The following is an 18,097-nucleotide window of genomic DNA, read 5'->3' as shown; positions in this document are numbered from 1 at the left end:
ACACTGGAATGTGAAGGAGACATACATTTTTGTGTTTTAATCCACTGAGATTTGAAGGTTTATTTGGTACCACATATAGTGGATTAAAGATGGCCAGAAATTCTTTGACACTCCTTTCACTGAAAGCTGGGGTCTCTGTCCTTGAATCTGGCTTGGACTGGGACTGCTTCGGCCAGTAGAATGCAGAGAAAGTGATGCTGTGTTAGCTTCTGGGGTCAAGGCTTAAGAGACCAGTAGCTTTCTTGCTGTCCGTTGGAATGCTTGTTTTGGGATGCATCCTCTCAGAAGCTAGCCACCGGGCTCTGAGAAACCTAAGCTATGTGGTGGGGCCACATGTAGGGCTTTCGTTTTCAGGTTTTCAGCTCGAATCCACCTTCCAGCCAAGAGCCAGCATCTCCTGCTGGCTAAATAAGTGAGCCATTATTAGCGACCAACCTGGCTGAGTCTTCATATGGTTCCAGTCCTGGTTGTGACTACGACCATGTAAGAGACTCAAAGCAAGAATCATCTGAGCTCAGGTAACACTCAGAATCATGAGAGCTATTAAGAAATAGTTGTATTAAGTAATAGATAACTAAAAGACCACTGAATAGTCTGTCCTATGCTAACCAATATGAAGGTGTGAAGTGAAGAGGCTCACTCTTAGACTATTTGAATTTTTGGCTACAGGCATGTGATTTATTTTTCAGTTAAAAATGGTTACAATTTTGAATTCAAAACTTCTAAGTACTGAGTCATGAGAGCTGTTTTTGTGTGTGTGTGTGTGTGTGTGTGTGTATATATATATATATTTTTTTAATTTTATTTTTGGTTGCATTGGGTCTTCATTGCAGTGTGCGGGCTTCTCATTGAGGTGGCTTGTCTTGCTGCAGAGCATGGGCTCTAGGCACACGGGCTTCAGTAGTTGTGGCTCGCGGGCTCTAGAGCGCAGGCTCAGTTGTTGTGGCGCATGGGCTTAGCTGCTCCGCGGCATGTGGGATCTTCCCAGACCAGGGCTCAAACCCATGTCCCCTGCATTGGCACGTGGATTCTTAACCACTGTGTCACCAGGGAAGTCCCTGTTTTTGTATATTTTTGATAACAGCAACAGCAGTAAATATTTACTGATCACTTAGTCAGTTGATGCCAGGCCCTGTTCTAGGTGTTTGAAGACAGAGCTGGGATCAAGGCTGACTTGGTCCTGGCTCTGCTGAAGCTTCCAGCCTGATCGGAGAGATAGGCCATACACAACAAAACAAACACAGAAACATGATCCTTTCTGAGAGTGATAAGTGCTCCGAAAGGAACAACAACTGGATGATTTGTAGACATTAATTGGGATGGGAGCTATTTCAGATTGGGTGAACAGCGAAGGCCTTCTGAAATCTGACTTGTGGGCAGGAGTCAGTCCCTAAAAGTTCAGGAGGAAGAGCACCAGGAATAGGAAATAGCCAGGTCAAAGGTTCCACAGTAGGACTGAGTTTGGCAGTGATTTCAGTGCTGTGAATAAGGTTTTATCAAAGAGTAGAAAGAGGTAAGGTCAGACATGTGAGCAGGAGCCAGACCAAGCAGGGCCTTGAAGGCCACAGAAAAGGTTTAGGGATTTGCTTTGAATATGCTGAAAAGCCTTAGAAGGGTTTTAAGTAGAGTAACAAGAACTGATTTAGGCTTTTAAATAATCACTGCCTGCTGGGAGATGCCTAACCCAGGTGCAAGTTTCAAACTACATTCTAAAAAACAGTAGGTCTTTAGGGCTTCCCTCGTGGCGCAGTGGTTAAGAATCCGCCTGCCAGTGCAGGGGACACGGGTTCGAGCCCTAATCTGGGAAGATCCCACATGCCGTGGAGCAACTGAGCCTGCGCTCTGGAGCCCGCAAGCCACAACTACTGAGCCCATGTGCTGCAACTACTGAAGCCCGCGATCCTGGAGCCTGTGCTCTGCAACAACAGAAGCCACCGCAATGAGAAGCCTGTGCACCGCAATGCTCGCCGCAACTAGAGAAAGCCTGTGTGCAGCAATGAAGACCCAAGGCAGCCAAAAATTAAAAAATAAATTAAAAAAAAAGAAATTTGCCTTCATATATTATGAATATTACCTAAAATTTTAAAAAGCGAATTTTATAATACAACTTTTCATATTTTTTCTTTTATAAATTTATTTATTTATTTGGCTGCGTTGGGTCTTCATTGCTGCACGTGGGCTTTCTCTAGTTGCGGCGAGCGGAGGCTACTCTTCGTTGGGCTGCGGGGGCTTCTCATTGTGGCGGCTTCTCTTGTTGCGGAGCACAGGCTCTAGGCGCGTCGGTTTCAGTAGTTGTGGCGCATGGGCTTAGTTGCTCCGTGGTGCATGGGCTTAGTTGCTCCACGGCACATGGGATCTTCCCGGACCAGGGCTCGAACCTGTGTCCCCTGCATTGGCAGGCGGATTCCTAACCACTGTGCTACCAGGGAAGTCCCAACTTTTCATATTCTAAAGATAAAAAATAAATATTTTTAGCCAAAATCAAATACTTCTTTATCATATACTATCGAAAAATGACAAAATTATTTTAAATTTCCTAGGAGTGTTTTGTGAGTCAGAAAAGGGTTAGGAAACCCTCACCCCAATATGACTCTCCAACTGAGAGAAATAACGTCTCTGTGCCTCACAGCAATAATATACCCTTTAATGTGCACAACCTAAGCTCCTATGATGGTGTCCCCAGGCACCTGCAAGTCAGTCAGTCCTAAAGGGAATTTATCACTGTCGTCAACTGGCCCTGAGCCTCCAGTGGGTACCATGCCCTTCTCCTGGGCACACCTTCTAGTTAATGTTAACACCCACCACCCACTCCTTCAATAGACAGGCTAGGCTTGGGCTGGGGCTGAGGTCAGAGAAGGCTTAACTCAGTGCAGGTGCAACAAAGTTTTTCTGGAGGAGGTGACCTATGAGTAGGAGCCAGGCCCACTAGAGGGAAAGATGTTCCAAACAGCAGACATAGCATGTGCAAAGGATATGAGAGTCAAAGACAGTGGCACAGAGGGTACTGAGCTCAACTCATTGTGGTTTCAAAGCAGAGCAGGGTACACTCTCCTGCGGTGTCACTGGCATTTACAGCTTTCCAAGACCTGTGACCCATCCCCATCTGCATTTCAACAAACCTGTCACCTCCATGGCTTGTATGGCTCCAGCGAATCTCTCCTTTCATTCTTCACACCATCCTGTCTGCAGAGCTCTACACAGGGGTCTTGCTGGAGGCAGTTTTGTCACAGTTCCCTGCAAACCCACGATTCACTGTCAAGTGTACCTGTAAGAGATGCTGCTGCTCTTCCAGAGGCCACCCAAATAGAGTGATCGGTTGAGCCCTGAGTCAGGGTTGCTGATACTGGGTTGCAGGCCAGCTCAGCCATCCACTCCTGTGCAATCTCAGGCAAGCCTTTTCTCCCCTCTAGGCCAGGGGTTTGCTGGATGAAATCAGCTGCACTCCTTCACTCTCAAGGTCCTAAATTTTCTGCGACGAACTGGACCCTAAAACCTTGCTCCCCACAAGGGCAGTTCTGCCTCCCGTCCTTCCAGGCTCGAATCTGCTGGAAGTTTTTATGCCCTCGAACCTCTGCATTTGTTCTTCCAGCTGCCTGGAATCCGTTTCTCTCTCCTCCTGGCCAATGCCTATTGCCTCCCTTACGACCCAACTCAGTGCCATCACCTCCGCAAAGCAGGGCCTCCTCCCTTCAGTCCCTTCCTCTTCCGTGCTTTCTTATCTCGCTGTCATACATTGTCTGCCTTGTGTCTGTGTCGCCTCCCCTCACGGATCTTGAGGGCCTCGAGGGCAGGGTCCGGGTGTGAGGGAGTGGTCTCCAGGTGCCCGGTTTAGAGAGCCGCCTGGTCCAGAGCGTCTGTTACTGTTGACTTCAGCCGGGGCGCGGTGGGGTTAAGGAACACAGGCTCCGGAGGCCCCGCCTGCGGAGCGCGCCAACAGGCGAGGGGGAAGCCGCCCCGGAGGCTCCGACCTCGCTCCTCGCTCTCTGCCCCGACAGCGATAGGAGACCCCACTCATATGAGAGTTTTTGTGGGATCCGGGTGGTCTAGAGCCTGGGGCGGTTCCCCCCCACATTTTCGTTCCGTTCTCCCCCTCAAGACCACTCTTAGTACAATCCGGGGATTTCCCCGCCGCTGCCCGCCCCCTGACGTCACGGAGTCCCCTTGGAGCCCCGCCCCTGCCCGGCCGCGCCTCCTTGGGCGGGGGGAGCGCGCGGTGCAGGCGGGAGAGGGCGGCCATGGCGGGGCCCAGCGACCCCGGCGTCCCAGCCGCCCGCTGGAAACGCCACATCGTGCGGCAGCTTCGACAGCGAGACCGAACGCAAAAGGCCCTCTTCCTGGAGTTGGTGCCGGCCTGTGAGTGCAGTGCGTCCCGGGGCCGTCGAGGGGATAGGGCTCCGGCGCGGGGAAGCATTTGTCTGGCCCCTCCGTCTGTGACCCAAGTGCCTCGACGCCTTTTCCCCTCCGAAGCCTGGGGCTTGCTGGACTCGCTGTCTCTTACGCGCTATCTCCGACTAGCCAGCGTTCCTGCCCTTTCCCGTCCAGCCTCTGCTCAGAGCCCCCTCCGGGACGGAGCTCCCTCCTAGTGCCCCTGCTATTGCTCGCCCCTCTGGGCCTGGCTCTGCCTTCCACCGGCTGGGCTTCCTGTGCACGGCTTCATAAGCGAATGTTGGATTTTTAGGGTCTTTTAGACTTACCCTTCTTGGGCCGTCCCCGGGGTAGAGCCTGGTCAGTCCATTTGGTCCCCATAAGCACAGTGAAAGATCTCGGGGCTGTCCAGAGCAGCTACTTTTAAACTCTGAATCTCTAGGGAGGCAGTTCAGAGTCTGAGGCTCTGCCACTGATAGGTGATCCTGGTTCAGGTTTTTGGAGCATCTCTGTGCCCAACCAACCCCAGCCTGAGGGAGAAGCAGGGGGATTCCGGCTGCGGAGGGAGGTGGCTGAGCCTGGGGAAGTCAGATTCTCATAGTGTTTCTGCGGAGCTGGTCAGGAAGGGGTATGGCAGTTCAAGCCAGGATGAACAGGTGTGCACCTGTGTGTAGCACCTCTGGTCATCTGAGATTGTATGTTTGGGGGTTAAAAGTCTAATCACAGTCCCTCCAGCTTCATCACTGATCCTAATCTTGGCTGCTGCTTAACCATCTCCCCCCAGCCCCACAACTGAATTTGTTGCTCTTGTCCTGGGAGATTTCTTTGCAGCCTTCTGGGCTGCAGGTCCTCTCCGTTCAGGTATATGAGGCCAGCCCCCTGCCTCTAGGCAGCCTCACTTCTCCACTGCTCTGATGGACAATGGAACAGTCCAATTTGAGGGAGTCAACCCCATCCCCTGGGAGCTGCAAATCTGTGGGACTGGACTGATCCTGGAGGGCTGAACTCAGAGACACTGGAAGTCCAGTCTTCTCTGTGGTCTTGGGCAGGTCATACCCCTAAGCCTCCTATTTCTCACTCATAAACTGGACAAAATGGCATCTTCTTTAGATTTGCTGGGGGTGAGGGTGGGGCAGAGCAATTCCCTGAGGGTTGGGGTGGGGTTTTGTGTGAGAACAAGGCCAGCAACCTAGGTGACTGACCTAGGTGACCTAGGTGACTGGTAGCGGACAGGAATAGGGAAAGGAGCTGAGGAGTTAGGCCTGGGCTTACCATCTCTACCCTACCGGGGCCTGGTGAGAAAAAGAGGAAGTGACCATGGGTGGGGGTGGAGAGGCTGTATTCCAGGGTCTGTAGCAGAAACTACCAAACTCCAGGACTTTCTGTTCTGGCCTTGGGGGAGCCTTACACCAACCCTGGGGAAGTCAGGGTTGCTTTTTAGCCCAGAAAGAGCCCCTGGAAGGGAAGTATCTTGCCAAAGACCACAGGCTAGTGGAGCTCAGTCTGTCTCATCGCTCTCTGGGGACAGGCCCCGCCCTGGGTATCAACCCCTGGCCCCTTCCTTCCCTTGAGAACCTCAGCAGGCAGTACTCAGCCATCTCCTTCCCCTGCAGTGGTCGTCCTTCTGTGTCCCTGGGAGAGCAAGTCTTCTCCTGGGAGGGCCTGGGGGCTATGCTCTTAGAGGGTGTGCAAGGGCTGGAGGTCCTGATGGAGCTGCACAGACACCCCTCAGGCAAGGGCAGAGCCCAGCCTGCCAGTAGCTCCCAATTCTGCATCCCTCGGCTCCTGCAGCCCTCCCAGCCAGAGAGGTAACTTGTATGCCTAGAGTCTCCTGGAAAGAGTCTGTCTGTGCTCCAGGCTCACCTTTTTTGCACCCGCAGATAACCGTCTCCTAGAGAAAGCGGAGCTGCTGGCCCAGTTCTCAGAGAAGCTGCAGCCAGAGCCCACCGATGTCACTCGGGCTCTCCACCAGGGCGGCTGGTGAGTGTTTGTATTTGTGGTCACAATGGGCTTCCTGTTCCTGGGCCCTGCCCCCACTGGCTATGCGGGGTTCATTCTCTCCCAGGCACCTCAGTGGCCCTTGGCTGCTGCCCAGGGGAGGGGGAGGCAGGCTCTCCAGCCTTCCCCCGGGGCCAGCTGCTCAGAATGTCCGTCTCTCTGCATTTGTCCTCCCACGCCCACACACCTCTGTCTTTTTCTGTTTGCCACCTGATGCCTACAGAAAGGGCACAATGCCACCTATTCCAAAGAGGGAGCGAAGATGAGAACCAGGAATGGGCTGGGGCTCAGAGTTGGGAGGTGCTTCTTGAGGGGGATCCTGGCCTGGGAACTCCAGGCCTGGGGGAATCCAAGAGCAGAGGTTCCCGGGCAGCTCTAGTTTCTGGAGACTTGCTTTTTCCTCTACTGACTTTCTGGCTCCCACCTTCCTCAGGAGAAAGTTCACGGCTCTGGTTTCAGACTGTTTGTGTGTATCCTCTGGCTGAATGGAGGAACAATGAACACCGCTCTCTGATTGGTTGACAGGGAGGAGGAGTCAGGGCCTGACTCAGACGGAGTCCCATCACCAGCAGCTCTGAGGGTGAAGTGGCAAGAGGAAGAGGAGGGGCTCCGGCTGGTGTGTGGAGAGGTAGGCTGGGCAGGGGGCTGAGAGAGAATGGGGTGGGCCCAGGATCCAGGACTCTGGGGCTGGGACATGTCATCCAAGGGAGCCAGCAAGTGAGGGAGATTCCAAAGTCCAGTGCCTTGAGGCCAGACAGGGGTCAGAGTGCTCTCTAGCTTGGCCCTGGCAGCCCAGGATGAAGTGGGCTCCAACAGCAGCTGGAGGAAGTGCAGTGAGAGCTCAGGGAGGGGTGTGTGAGGGGTGCAGGAAACAGGCAGCCTCTGTTCCCCCTTCTGGATGGTCCAGCCTGCTCTGCTCACCACTTGCCCTGCAAACCTCAGGGCCCAGTACCAGCTGACACTCAATACACATTTGCAGACCAAAAGTAAGGTGGTCCATCTCCATGGCAGGGTGTGCTAGCTCCACCTGCCACTGCTTCCCCCCGCCCCTGCCCCATGGTGTCTCTTGGCTTCTGGTTCACCACACTGTCCTGGTTTTCCTCTCACTTATGTAGCTGTTGCTTCTGAACTTCCTTCTCTGGCTACTTTCCCTCCTTTTTAACCCCCTCCCTTCAGATGTGGGTGTTCTTTGGAGCTTGGGTGGGTTAACTGACTCCCAAGGACTTTCTGTTTGCTAACTCCCAGACCCATCTCTAGCTCAGCCTTCTCTTATGAGCTCCAGACTCTCTTGCTCAGCTGCTTTTTGGACTTCACGCCTAAAATCAGACTAACCATCGCCCCTGTGATTATATGGCCAACACCACGTTGAGAACGCTGGGCTAAGCGTTACTTCAGCTAATCCTCCACAACTTTATATTTCAGAGGAAACGAAAGCTTAGAGAGCTGGAGCCAGGATTTGAACTCTCTCCCGCACAAATCCCCTTTCTGTGATCTCCATTCATTCTTTCAACAAATATTTATTGACAGTCACTATATCCAAGGCATAGGCAATGCAGCAGTAAACAGGACCTGGCCCCATGGAGCTTCCAGTCCACTGGAGGAGGCTGAGGGGCCAGTAAGCACCTACCTAGTTACCACATGCCAAGTCCCTTGCTCAACTAATGTGTATTTGGGGCTATGAACATAGTGGTAGCCTCTCCCTCAGAGCCTCTGTTGTAGTTGCACCTCTACATTTGAGAGGTGATTCTCAAAATCTGAGCCCCCTTCTGGGCTGTGAGAACCCCGAGAACTGGGATGCCTTTGGTTTGCCTCCATTGTATCCCTGGGGCCTGTCTCCACAGTCCATGCTAATGAATATTTGTAGACTAGGTGATAAATGAGATAGATCATCCCCCCCTCCACTGGTAGTCACCAGGCTGGAAACCCAGGGACACCTTTAACCCCTAGCAGCCCTCCATCTTGAGCTAGTCACCAGCTCATGGATCCTGCCTCCAAATCCATCAACTTCCATTTTTTGTGCCCCGTCTGCCTGGTCCAAGTTACTCTAATTCCTCGCTGGACCACTCCTCTTTTGGCACCCCCATCCATTCTCCATTATGTACTCAGAGTGATTTTTTTTTTCTTTTTTTGCTATACGCGGGCCTCTCACTGTTGTGGTCTCTCCCGTTGCGGAGCACAGGCTCTGGACGCGCAGGCTCAGCGGCCATGGCTCACGGGCCCAGCCACTCCACGGCATGTGGGATCTTCCTGGACCGGGGCACGAACCCATATCCCGTGCATCCACTGCGCCACCAGGGAAGCCCAGAAGCCCAGAGTGATATACTTTAATAATAAAAATGATCTCCAGGGCTTCCCTGGTGGCGCAGTGGTTGAGAGTCCGCCTGCCGATGCAGGGGATATGGGTTCGTGCCCCGGTCCGGGAAGATCCCACATGCCGCGGAGCGGCTGGGCCCGTGAGCCATGGCCGCTGAGCCTGCGTGTCCGGAGCCTGTGCTCCGCAACGGGAGAGGCCACAACAGTGAGAGGCCCGCATACCGCAATAAATAAATAAATAAATAAATAAAATAAAAATGATCTCCATTAAAAGAAAGACAAGTAATATACAAATACATGCTTGTTGTGAACATTTCAAGAGAACAGAAGCCCATAGAGTAAAAAAGTGGAAGCCCCTTTCACCACCTCTCCCCATGATCAGTTTGGTACATATTTTCCAAAGCTCCTTAGCCTGGCTCCCAAGTTGAGTCCTCCGGCCTCAGTGTTGCATTTCCTGCCACTCTCTTGTCCCTGAGCTCATGGTTCCCTTTGTTTGGGATACTTCCACGCACCCCTCGCCCTCAGCATTCCCTCCTCATCATGTCCTTAGACACAAACCACTCAGTTCCCATTGGATATGCCAAGGGATGGGGAGGGGCTTTTTCTTTAATTCTTAGTACTGTTTCACATATCACAACAAGCATGTATTATTGTTTTAACTTTTTATTTAAATAATTATAGATCCACAGGAAGTTGCAAAGACAGTACAGAGAGGTCCTGTGCACCCTTTACCCAATATCCCCCATTGGTTATATCTTATGTAACTACAGTACACACAACCAGGAAATTGATATTGGTATGAAGTGTATATAGTTCTTTGTCATTTTGTCACCTGTGTAGATTTGCATGCCCATCAGGATACAGCACTATTTCATCACCACAAAGATCTCCCTCTTGCTACCCTGTTTTAGTCACAACTCGCCCCTCTCCTCCAATCATCCCTAACTCCTAACCACTAATCTGTTTTCCATCTCTATTATTTGGATTTTGAAAAGCATCAAAAAAATACTGAATGCCAAAACATCAGTGAAAGTATATGACAGGTGAGGAAGTGGAAGTGATGATCAGATTGTTTAATGGTGGAAGGAATTATAAATGTTATAAACTGGGCCAACCCCGGCCCACTCACACCAGGAGTCAGTGCAGGTGGACACCAGCCTTGCTCCTCAGCCCATCTCTCGCCAGGCCCATGTGAGAAAGAACACAGGGATAGGTCAGCAGCAAGAGCCCCCAGCCTTGGTTATTTCATATTCCTCTTGCCACAGTGGTGGGAACTGCTTTGCTTAGCATCTGTCTCTCCCACTGACCCCTCAGTTCTGTGGTTTCCCCAGCTCTTGGCTCTCGGATGAAGGACTGTTCAGTGGGGCAGGGGACAGATGAGATGACGCTCACCCCCACTCTGGGGCTGGGGTCAGCTCTGGTATTCAGTCTGGGCCTGGCGCTCCCACAGTCCATTCCTGTTAGCCTGTGTGCCTCTGCTCAGAGCTCCTTCTTGCTCTCTGGGATCTACGCTTGGGTAGGCCAGGGCTTGGAGAGGTGGGGAAAAGAACACACATCCCTTGAACCCTTCCTATACCCCAGCGCTTTACTTGGAGCATGTTAGGTGGCCTGGGTTCAGATCTCAGTTCTGCTGTGTGACTTTGGGCAAGACACTGAACCTCTCTGTGTCAATGTCCTCATGTGTAAAATGGGGGAGAATGGCAGTTCCTACCGGATTAAAAGAGTTAATACTGTAGAGTGCTCGGAATAAGACCTAGCACACTTAAGTGCTATAGAACCAATCATCATTATTTGAGATACAGTTCCTTATAGTAATTCCGTGTTACCCAATGAGGTAAGCACAACCATTCCCACTGGACAGGTGAAGAAACAGAGCTGGTTTAGAGCGGTTAAATGACTACCCCGGGTCACAGAGAATATAAGTGGCACTGCCAGAATTGAAACTCGGGTGTTAGGCTAAAGAGCCTAAGGCCCTTCCGTTGATCCCTGAAACAGCAGTGCATTCCTGTGCTTGGTGCAACGCCTGTCTGCGCCTCAGCTTTCTCTTGAGCTAGGGGGCAGGTGAGAGGGGAGGCAGACCCCGTCCTACTAGCCTCTCGGCCAGAGAGGGGCTGGAGGCCCTGCCCAGAGGCACCCATGCCTACCTGTCCGGCCCTTCCGCCGCTGCAGATGGCCTACCAGGTGGTGGAGAAGAGCGCAGCCCTGGGCACCCTGGAGTCACAGCTGGAGGAGCGGCAAAGCAGGTGAGGCGCGGGCGGTGCGAGAGGGGTCACCCCCGCGCACCTTGGGGAGGCTTGGGGCCATCACTGCCAGGGGGAGGGGACAGGGTCACCCCGCGGGTCTCCGGAAGGGCCCGACAGCTTTCCCCACGTCCTCAAACGCCCCCAGGCCTGTGGCTGGTCGCAGAGGCCAGGAACTGCAGGACTGCGAAGGCTTGGTCGGAGACGTGGCTTAGCCGGCCGGCTGGCCGCGTGGCCAGGGGCAAGTTTGTCCCAGCTCCAAGACTGGTTCCCCAGGGCGGTGATGGAGGCTCTCCGCGTTCTCCAGGCTGGCAGCTCTGGAGGCCCGCGTGGCGCAGCTGCAGGAGGCGCGGGAGAAGCAGGAGGGACAGGTGGATGCGCGGCGCGCGCTGAACGCGGCACAGCGGGCGGCCTATGAGGCGCTGCGCGTGCACGTCGGGCACCAGGAGGCGGCTCTGCGCAGGCTCGAGGAGGAGGCACGCGACCTGCTGGATCGGCTGGTGCGGCGCAAGGCGCGCGCCGCAGCCGAGCGCAACCTGCGCAACGAGCGCCGCGAGAGGTGAGAGCGCTGGGCCCGCCCTTCGGGGACGTGAGCGGTGGCGTGGCCTGTCGGGGCGGGGCCGGCCCCGCCTTCCGGGCACGGGAGCGACCCGACTCTCAGGAAGTTTTTCTATCCCAGGGCCAAGCAGGCGCGGGTGTCCCAGGAGCTGAAGAAGGCAGCCAAGCGGACAGTGAGCATAAGCGAGTAAGAATGAGGATGCGCCTGAGACCTGCCTGCCGAGGCTCTGCCGCGGGCTCTGCCCCGCGGCCTCTGCAGTGCCCTGCCCCGGGGCCGCTACAGTTCTACCCCGCCCCCACCTGCCTGCGGCCGCCGGTGCACCTTACTGCAAGTGTGCACAGCCGCGGTGCCGAGGCCCCCAGGCAGAACGAGCCCAGGACACGTGCAGACACGTGTGGTCGTAGGAGCCAGCACCTGCGCCCGCCACATGTGCGTCCACAGGGACACCCTCATCTCTGGGTCTGCACATCCTCACCGTGGCGCGGAGGGGCTGGCCTGGTCCCTTAGCCATCTGAGCTTAATTCTCTCCCCCAGGAGCCCAGACACATTAGGCGATGGGATCAGAGAGGAAGCAGACACTCTGGCTCTGGCAGCTGAGCCAGCGTTCCTGGAGAGTGAGGCTGGTGAGAAATGGAAGAGGCCCTTCAGGTGAGCACTGTCCCACAGCTCTGAGCTGGGTCCCATCCCAGAGTCTTCCTCTAGGACCTTGGGCCAGCTCTTGGGTTGAGAGGGGGCTTGAGAAGAGACTGGGGTACAGCTTGGACCCCAGGACAGATCTGACCTCCAGTGCCTGGAGCCACTTAGGGTCAGTGCCACCTCCGGGACCCCAACCTCTGTCCTCACCCCCTTTTTCTCCTTCCCAGGACCAGAGCTCTGGGGGTGGGATGTCAGGCTGGTGAAAGGGTGTGACCAGGAGGGAACCTGTTGGCAAGGTCCAGGGTTCAGCTGTCACAGGCATGTGTGTGCATACACACAGGGACATCAGAGCATATGTGTGTACAAGCTTAGGTAAGCGTACCTGAATGCCTGTGAAGCATGTGTAGATGGGAGCTCATATGGGTGGGACCTGATTGAGGCTTCAGTCCTTGGATGCCCCTCACCCCCAGTCTGCCCTGTCTGTCTTGATTTTCCTGGCATTGAGACTGCCCTCCCCGCATTCCCCAGCCTGTAAGCTCTCCTCCAGTCCTTTCATTTTTTTTAATTTTTAAAAAATTTTAAAATATTTAGTTTTGGCTGCATTGGGTCTTCGTTGCTGCGCGCGGGTTTTCTCTAGTTGCGGCGAGTGGGGGCTACTCTTCGTTGCGGTGCATGGGCTTCTCATTGCGGTGGCTTCTCTTGTTGCGGAGCACGGGCTCCAGGCGCGTGGGCTTCAGTAGTTGTGGCACGCAGGCTCAGTAGTTGTGGCTCACGAGCTCTAGAGCGCAGGCTCGGTAGTTGTGGCACACGGGCTTAGTTGCTCCGCGGCATGTGGGATCTTCCCAGACCAGGGCTTGAACCCGTGTCCCCTGCATTGGCAGGCGGATTCTTAACCACTGCACCACCAGGGAAGCCCCTGCAGCCCTCTCTTGCAGGTCGCTGGTGTCCAGGCCTCAGGGTAGTGAAGGAACCCTGGGGAGGGGCATGAGATGCAGTCCCCAAAGCCTTAGCCCTGGCGGGCCAGGTCATCTCAGGACACATGATCTCCTGGGTATTTTGGGGATCTAGGTTTCCCAGCCCCCTGCTCCCAGCCTTGTGCTTTCTCAGCCTGGGGGCGCCTTCACCCCCTTCCATAGGCCCCAGCTCAGCCTCCCGTGAAATTTTGTTGGGGGGCACTTGGGTGGTGAGGCAGGTCTTAACCATCATGGTGAAACTGGGAGACTTCATTCCAAATCCCTCCCTTCCTCCATCTTCCTGGGACTCCTCTGGGTCATCGTGCTCTCCTGGCCTTGGAGGAGCAAAGTTCTTGTCCAGGCTCAAGAGTGTAGGGATGAATGACTGCTGTCTGCACAGCCACCGGCCAGTCCCTTAGCACATCTCTCTCGATTCTGCCCCAGGTCTGCCTCCGCCACCTCCCTGACGTTGTCCCGCTGTGTGGATGTGGTGAAGGGGCTTCTGGAGTAAGTGTGTGTGTGCACCGACATGTGTGTGAAGGTGCTGGGCCCCTTGGATGCATGTGTCAGGCTCCTGGAGCCCAGGCTTGGGCTGTGTATGTGTCTCAGTGTGTCCTTCCGTACGTTGCCCAGCACTCTGTGTGTGAGTCTCTGCTGAGTCCCAGAGGCAGGAGCTGGGTGCATGGCCTCATTCCCAGCCCCTGCCTGGCTATCTTCCAGGCTCTGGCCCTCATCCTGGGTCGTCACAGGGGACCAAAAGCTCCAGCCTGAGGCCAGAAAGCAGCTACTACTCATTTGGGAAATGGAGGTTCAGAAATGTCAGGGATTCGTTCAGGGTCACAGTGCCAAGCAGTGGCCAGGCCAGGACTGAAACCCTGCTCCGAGGTTTCTCTGCATCCACCAACAACCCTGCCCTGCCTCTGTGCCTGTCTTGGTGCCCCTACTGTCTCCACATTGACCCCTGGGTCAGAGGCTGGTGGGGACCATGCCTGCTGCACCTCCTGGCCATGTTCTGCTGCCTTCCGTGTCTGCTTCCTGTTGTTGCTGCTTCAGGAGAGCTCGAGGCTCCCGTGTCAGAAGGCCTTGCTGAATGCCCTCCTGACCCCCTCCTGCAGTTTCAAGAAGAGGAGAGGCCACTCAGTTGGGGGAGCCCCTGAGCAGCGTTACCAGAGCATCCCTGTGTGCGTGGCCGCCCGACTTCCTACCCGAGCTCAGGATGTGCTGGTAAGGAGGAGCTGGGCCAAGTGCATGGGGTACGATATGGGAGTGCAGGTCCCAGGAGTGGTCCAAGGAGGCTGGGGAAGCAAGGATGGGCCCCTCACTGGGAGCAGGAGTTTTCCTCCCACAGCTTGTGGTGGGAGCCCTTTGGCATTTTATAATGAGGGAGAGGCAGGAGGCCGGGAGACCAGGAAGCCAGGTAGTGGAGTATTGGGAACATGGCGGGAGGCTGCTGCAGGGGTCCAGTCAGAGGTGATGAGCCCTGGTGGGGCTGAGTTTGAAACTCAGTGTTCGAACAGAGACCTGATGTGTGCAAAGATGCGTGACAGAGAGCTGTGAGTGTGAGCAAAGAGGTGTGTGTGGCGAGGACCAGGGGCACCGACCTCCCCTTTTCCCCACAGGATGCCCACCTCTCTGAGGTCAATGCTGTTCGTTTTGGCCCCAGTAGCAGCCTCCTGGCCACTGGAGGGGCTGACCGCCTCATCCTCCTCTGGAATGTCGTGGGAGGTGAGGGTCCCTGCCCACAGGCCAGCCTCACCTTCAGCTTGCTCCTTGGTGGGAGGGGTCTTGAGTCTTTGCGTTTCCTCACCTGGGACATTCTTGTGGGCAGCGGCAAGAGTTCTGGGCTCACTGCTCCTAAGAAGGGCAGAGCCTCCCACTTCCTGAAGTCGAGGCCTGCGGGGTGGGGAGGGCTGAGCTCAGATGGTCCCTGTTGGGGTGGTGGAGGCACCATGTCACGAGGTTCTACAGGGACAGGCCCTTGGGCCCCCCCACCAGGCCACCTCCTCTTCTAGTGCCACTGAGCCCTCAGAACTCAGTCGTGAGGCAGATGTTAGCTATCTACTCTGTGTTCTGTAGCGGGGGGTGTACTGGGGAGTGAGAGCTGGATCCCAGAGGCTTCCTGGAGGAGGTGAGTCTCCAGCTGGCCTGGCTCTGGCTTGCCGTGTGACCTAGGGACAGTCCCTTCTCTCTGGTCTTTTCCAGACATCCGCGAGATGACCTGCAGCCCCCCGGGGCCCTCTGCTGGCAGTTCAGGAAGGTGCAGCCTCCAGCTAGACCCCCACCCCCACTCCCCAACCCTGGCCGCTCCCCCAAGAACAGGCCCAGCACTTCTGTCCTGTAATTTAGGAGAGACTCATCTTCCCACTCACAGTCCAGGCTCCTGTTTCGTGAGATTAGTGACTTCACTTCACTTGTCCCTTCTCCTGGTCCCCCCAGGGCGCTTGGAGGCCAACCAGACCCTTGAAGGAGCTGGCGGCAGCATCACCAGTGTGGACTTTGACCCCTCGGTGAGAGGACCTGGGGGGCATAGGATGTCCCTCCCCCAGTTTCCACACTGGGCAGGTGGGGGCTTTGGGGCCTGAGGGAACATCACGGGTATCCTAGAGCTCCTACACAATCCTCCTCCCTGGGCCTCGATTCTCCCCTGCCTACCTGGGTGACTTGGGCTGGGGGAAGCTCTGAGGCAGCCCTGACCCTAGCTCTCTGGCCTGCAGTTGCCTCTGGCCAGGCCCAGGTTCAGGACCTATCCTTTCCCCTCCTATCTCCCCAGGGCTCCCAGGTACTGGCAGCTACTTACAATAAGGCCGCCCAGCTTTGGAAGGTTGGGGAGGCACAGTCCAAGGTGAGGCCTGACTGGGGAGGCAGCCTGGGGGTCAGGGGTCATGCCTTGGGCCTGGAGGGGTTTGTTATGGAGTCTTGGCCATACCCTTGATGCATATCTGGGATGGTGGCAGGAGACACTATCTGGACACACAGACAAGGTGACGGCTGCCAAATTCAAGCTAACGATGCATCAGGCGGTGACCGGGAGCCGGGACCGGACAGTGAAGGAGTGGGACCTAGGCCGAGCCTACTGTGAGGCCCAACCCTCCCCTTTCCCAACGGCCAGGACCCTGCCAGGCTATGGGGGACCTCAGCCTGCTCTCTGGGAGTGGCTTCAAGATTTACAGGCATTTGGGATGAAACCTCCCAAGGTCCCTCTTCTATCCCCCCCATCGATGATGCTTTCCCTGGTTTCTAGGTGACCTCAGGCTTTGGGCTGGGGAACAGGGGACCTGGGTTCTAGTTTTGGGAGGACACCTTACCTCTGGGGCTTCTGGGCCTCAGCTTCTCCATACATCCAGTGGGTTGGCTCCTGATAACCCTTCTCTGAGGCTGGGGCTCTACTCCTTGGTCCCTAGGTTCCAGGACCATCAATGTCCTTTCCTACTGTAACGATGTGGTGTGTGGGGACCATGTCATCATTAGTGGTCACAATGACCAGAAGATCCGGTTCTGGGACAGCAGGTGATAGGCGCAGGCTGTGGGTGGTGGAGGTGGGGGCAGGGCTCCTGTATTCTCTTCCTTTTTCTAGCCATGGAGCTGCTGAGGGTACCTTGGGGAAGCGAGGCTCTGGTGGCCTCTGTGCTGGGCTCGGCCCCTTGAAGGCTCAGCTGCCCTTGGAGACCTGTGCCTCCTTCTTATTGGCCCTCGGTCCAACCAAGGGACCCTGCCTGGGTCTTGCCAACCAAAATGGAGAATCTCTTTTTTCCCATATAATCACCACTTTTTAGTCAAAAGGAACAAAAGTTATATTGTTTTCTGAGCCTAAGAGCCCAGCATTAGGCTTGAATGGTTTATAAAAGCCAGTGCTGGAACCAGTGCCAGAGCCAGTGCCAGGCCTGCCTCAGGCTTCTGACTCATCTGCAGAGATTGCCTTTTGAAACCCTTTGCACTCTCTTTCACATATTTAAAGACAGACTTTCATTGCTTCCCCGCCCCCGCCCCCAGCACTTATTTTAGTGACCCAAGGGTTTAGTAAGTTCCTGATGGAAGGGGCTGGCTGCAGGGGGAGGTTAGTTGTCAGCCTTGGCCTTAGTGGCCTGAGACCAGGGGCGCCTCTGGACTTCGTTAGTCTGTCAGGAGCAGCCTTGTCAGGGTGGCTGCTGCTCATCCTCGCCTTTGTCCCTGCTCCTCAGGGGACCCCGCTGCACCCAGGTCATCCCTGTGCAGGGCCGGGTCACCTCCCTGAGCCTCAGCCACGACCAGCTGCATCTGCTCAGCTGTTCCCGAGACGACACGCTCAAGGTCATCGACCTGCGTGTCAGCAATGTCCGCCAGGTGTTCAGGTACCTGCTTTATGCCCACTGATCCTGTGGCTTTGGCTGTGGCAGCTGGGCCTTGTCCCCTGTAAAAGGCCCGTCAGCGGGGGGCCCTCCCTGGAGGCCCCTCTGGATCAGGGCCTGGTGAGGTGGCCAAGCCCTTGCCGGAGAGAGGAAGCTCCGTAAGTTCCTGGCTGAGCCACCTCCATTCTGACCTGACCCTGTCTGTTTTCAGGGCTGATGGCTTCAGGTGCGGTTCTGACTGGACCAAAGCTGTGTTCAGGTGTGTCCATGAGAGCACAGCACCCATGCCTGAGTGTGTCCCATCTGTCTGTGTCTGTGTCCTTACCTCTAATCTCCTCTCTCTTGCTGTGCTGTGGTCCCTGCAGCCCAGACAGAAGCTACGCACTGGCAGGTTCCTGGGATGGAGCTCTTTACATCTGGGATGTAGACACTGGGAAACTGGAGAGTAGCCTTCGGGGACCCCATTGGTGAGCACGGCCACTGCCCACCCACCTGCCCACCCCAGCCCCAGTACCCCACCCCCCACCCTGCCCCAGTCCTGCTAAGCTGATTCCAGGTCCTGACATGCTGGGCATCCTGGAACCCCCAGCCCTTGTCCCGTACCTTCCATTCCCTGCCCCCGCACCTGAGCCCTTCATAGTTCACAAGGTGTCTTCCCATGTGCACTTGGGTCTGCTCTCACCACAGCCCTCTGAGCCCATTTTACAG

The 18,097-nt window shown here is 55.5% G+C and overlaps 1 protein-coding gene across 7 annotated transcripts in view; it reads left to right on the top strand.

Annotated features, from left to right (window-relative positions):
- Window positions 1-18,097, top strand: part of ATG16L2 (autophagy related 16 like 2) — a 50,307-nt gene that overhangs the window by 24,729 nt on the left and 7,481 nt on the right. For 2 of the 7 annotated variants that reach the window (XR_003791347.1, XM_029206972.1), the window contains exons 1-17: window positions 4,208-4,353; window positions 6,246-6,345; window positions 6,889-6,991; window positions 10,846-10,919; window positions 11,224-11,475; window positions 11,596-11,661; window positions 12,010-12,123; window positions 13,509-13,571; window positions 14,180-14,288; window positions 14,684-14,789; window positions 15,501-15,571; window positions 15,835-15,906; window positions 16,019-16,139; window positions 16,466-16,571; window positions 17,243-17,392; window positions 17,601-17,648; window positions 17,755-17,856. Coding sequence is in view for 5 of the 7 variants with exons in the window: in XM_029206972.1 (XP_029062805.1) it covers window positions 4,236-4,353; window positions 6,246-6,345; window positions 6,889-6,991; window positions 10,846-10,919; window positions 11,224-11,475; window positions 11,596-11,661; window positions 12,010-12,123; window positions 13,509-13,571; window positions 14,180-14,288; window positions 14,684-14,789; window positions 15,501-15,571; window positions 15,835-15,906; window positions 16,019-16,139; window positions 16,466-16,571; window positions 17,243-17,392; window positions 17,601-17,648; window positions 17,755-17,856 (1,775 nt within the window). In the remaining 2 variants the exon portion in view is untranslated. Of the gene's footprint in view, window positions 1-4,207; window positions 4,354-6,133; window positions 6,174-6,245; window positions 6,346-6,888; window positions 6,992-10,845; window positions 10,920-11,223; window positions 11,476-11,595; window positions 11,662-12,009; window positions 12,124-13,508; window positions 13,572-14,179; window positions 14,289-14,683; window positions 14,790-15,500; window positions 15,572-15,834; window positions 15,907-16,018; window positions 16,140-16,465; window positions 16,572-17,242; window positions 17,393-17,600; window positions 17,649-17,754 lie in introns of those variants that run through there. The other 5 variants (XM_029206974.1, XM_029206975.1, XR_003791348.1 and 2 more) reach the window with 4 other exon arrangements.

Source organism: Monodon monoceros, unplaced genomic scaffold (assembly GCF_005190385.1).
Source record: "Monodon monoceros isolate NGI ecotype Baffin Bay Population unplaced genomic scaffold, NGI_Narwhal_1 Super_Scaffold_7, whole genome shotgun sequence".
Lineage (NCBI taxonomy): Eukaryota > Metazoa > Chordata > Mammalia > Artiodactyla > Monodontidae > Monodon > Monodon monoceros.
The sequence above is the reverse complement of the archived record's forward strand: the minus strand, read 5'-3'. Positions and strand labels throughout refer to the sequence as shown.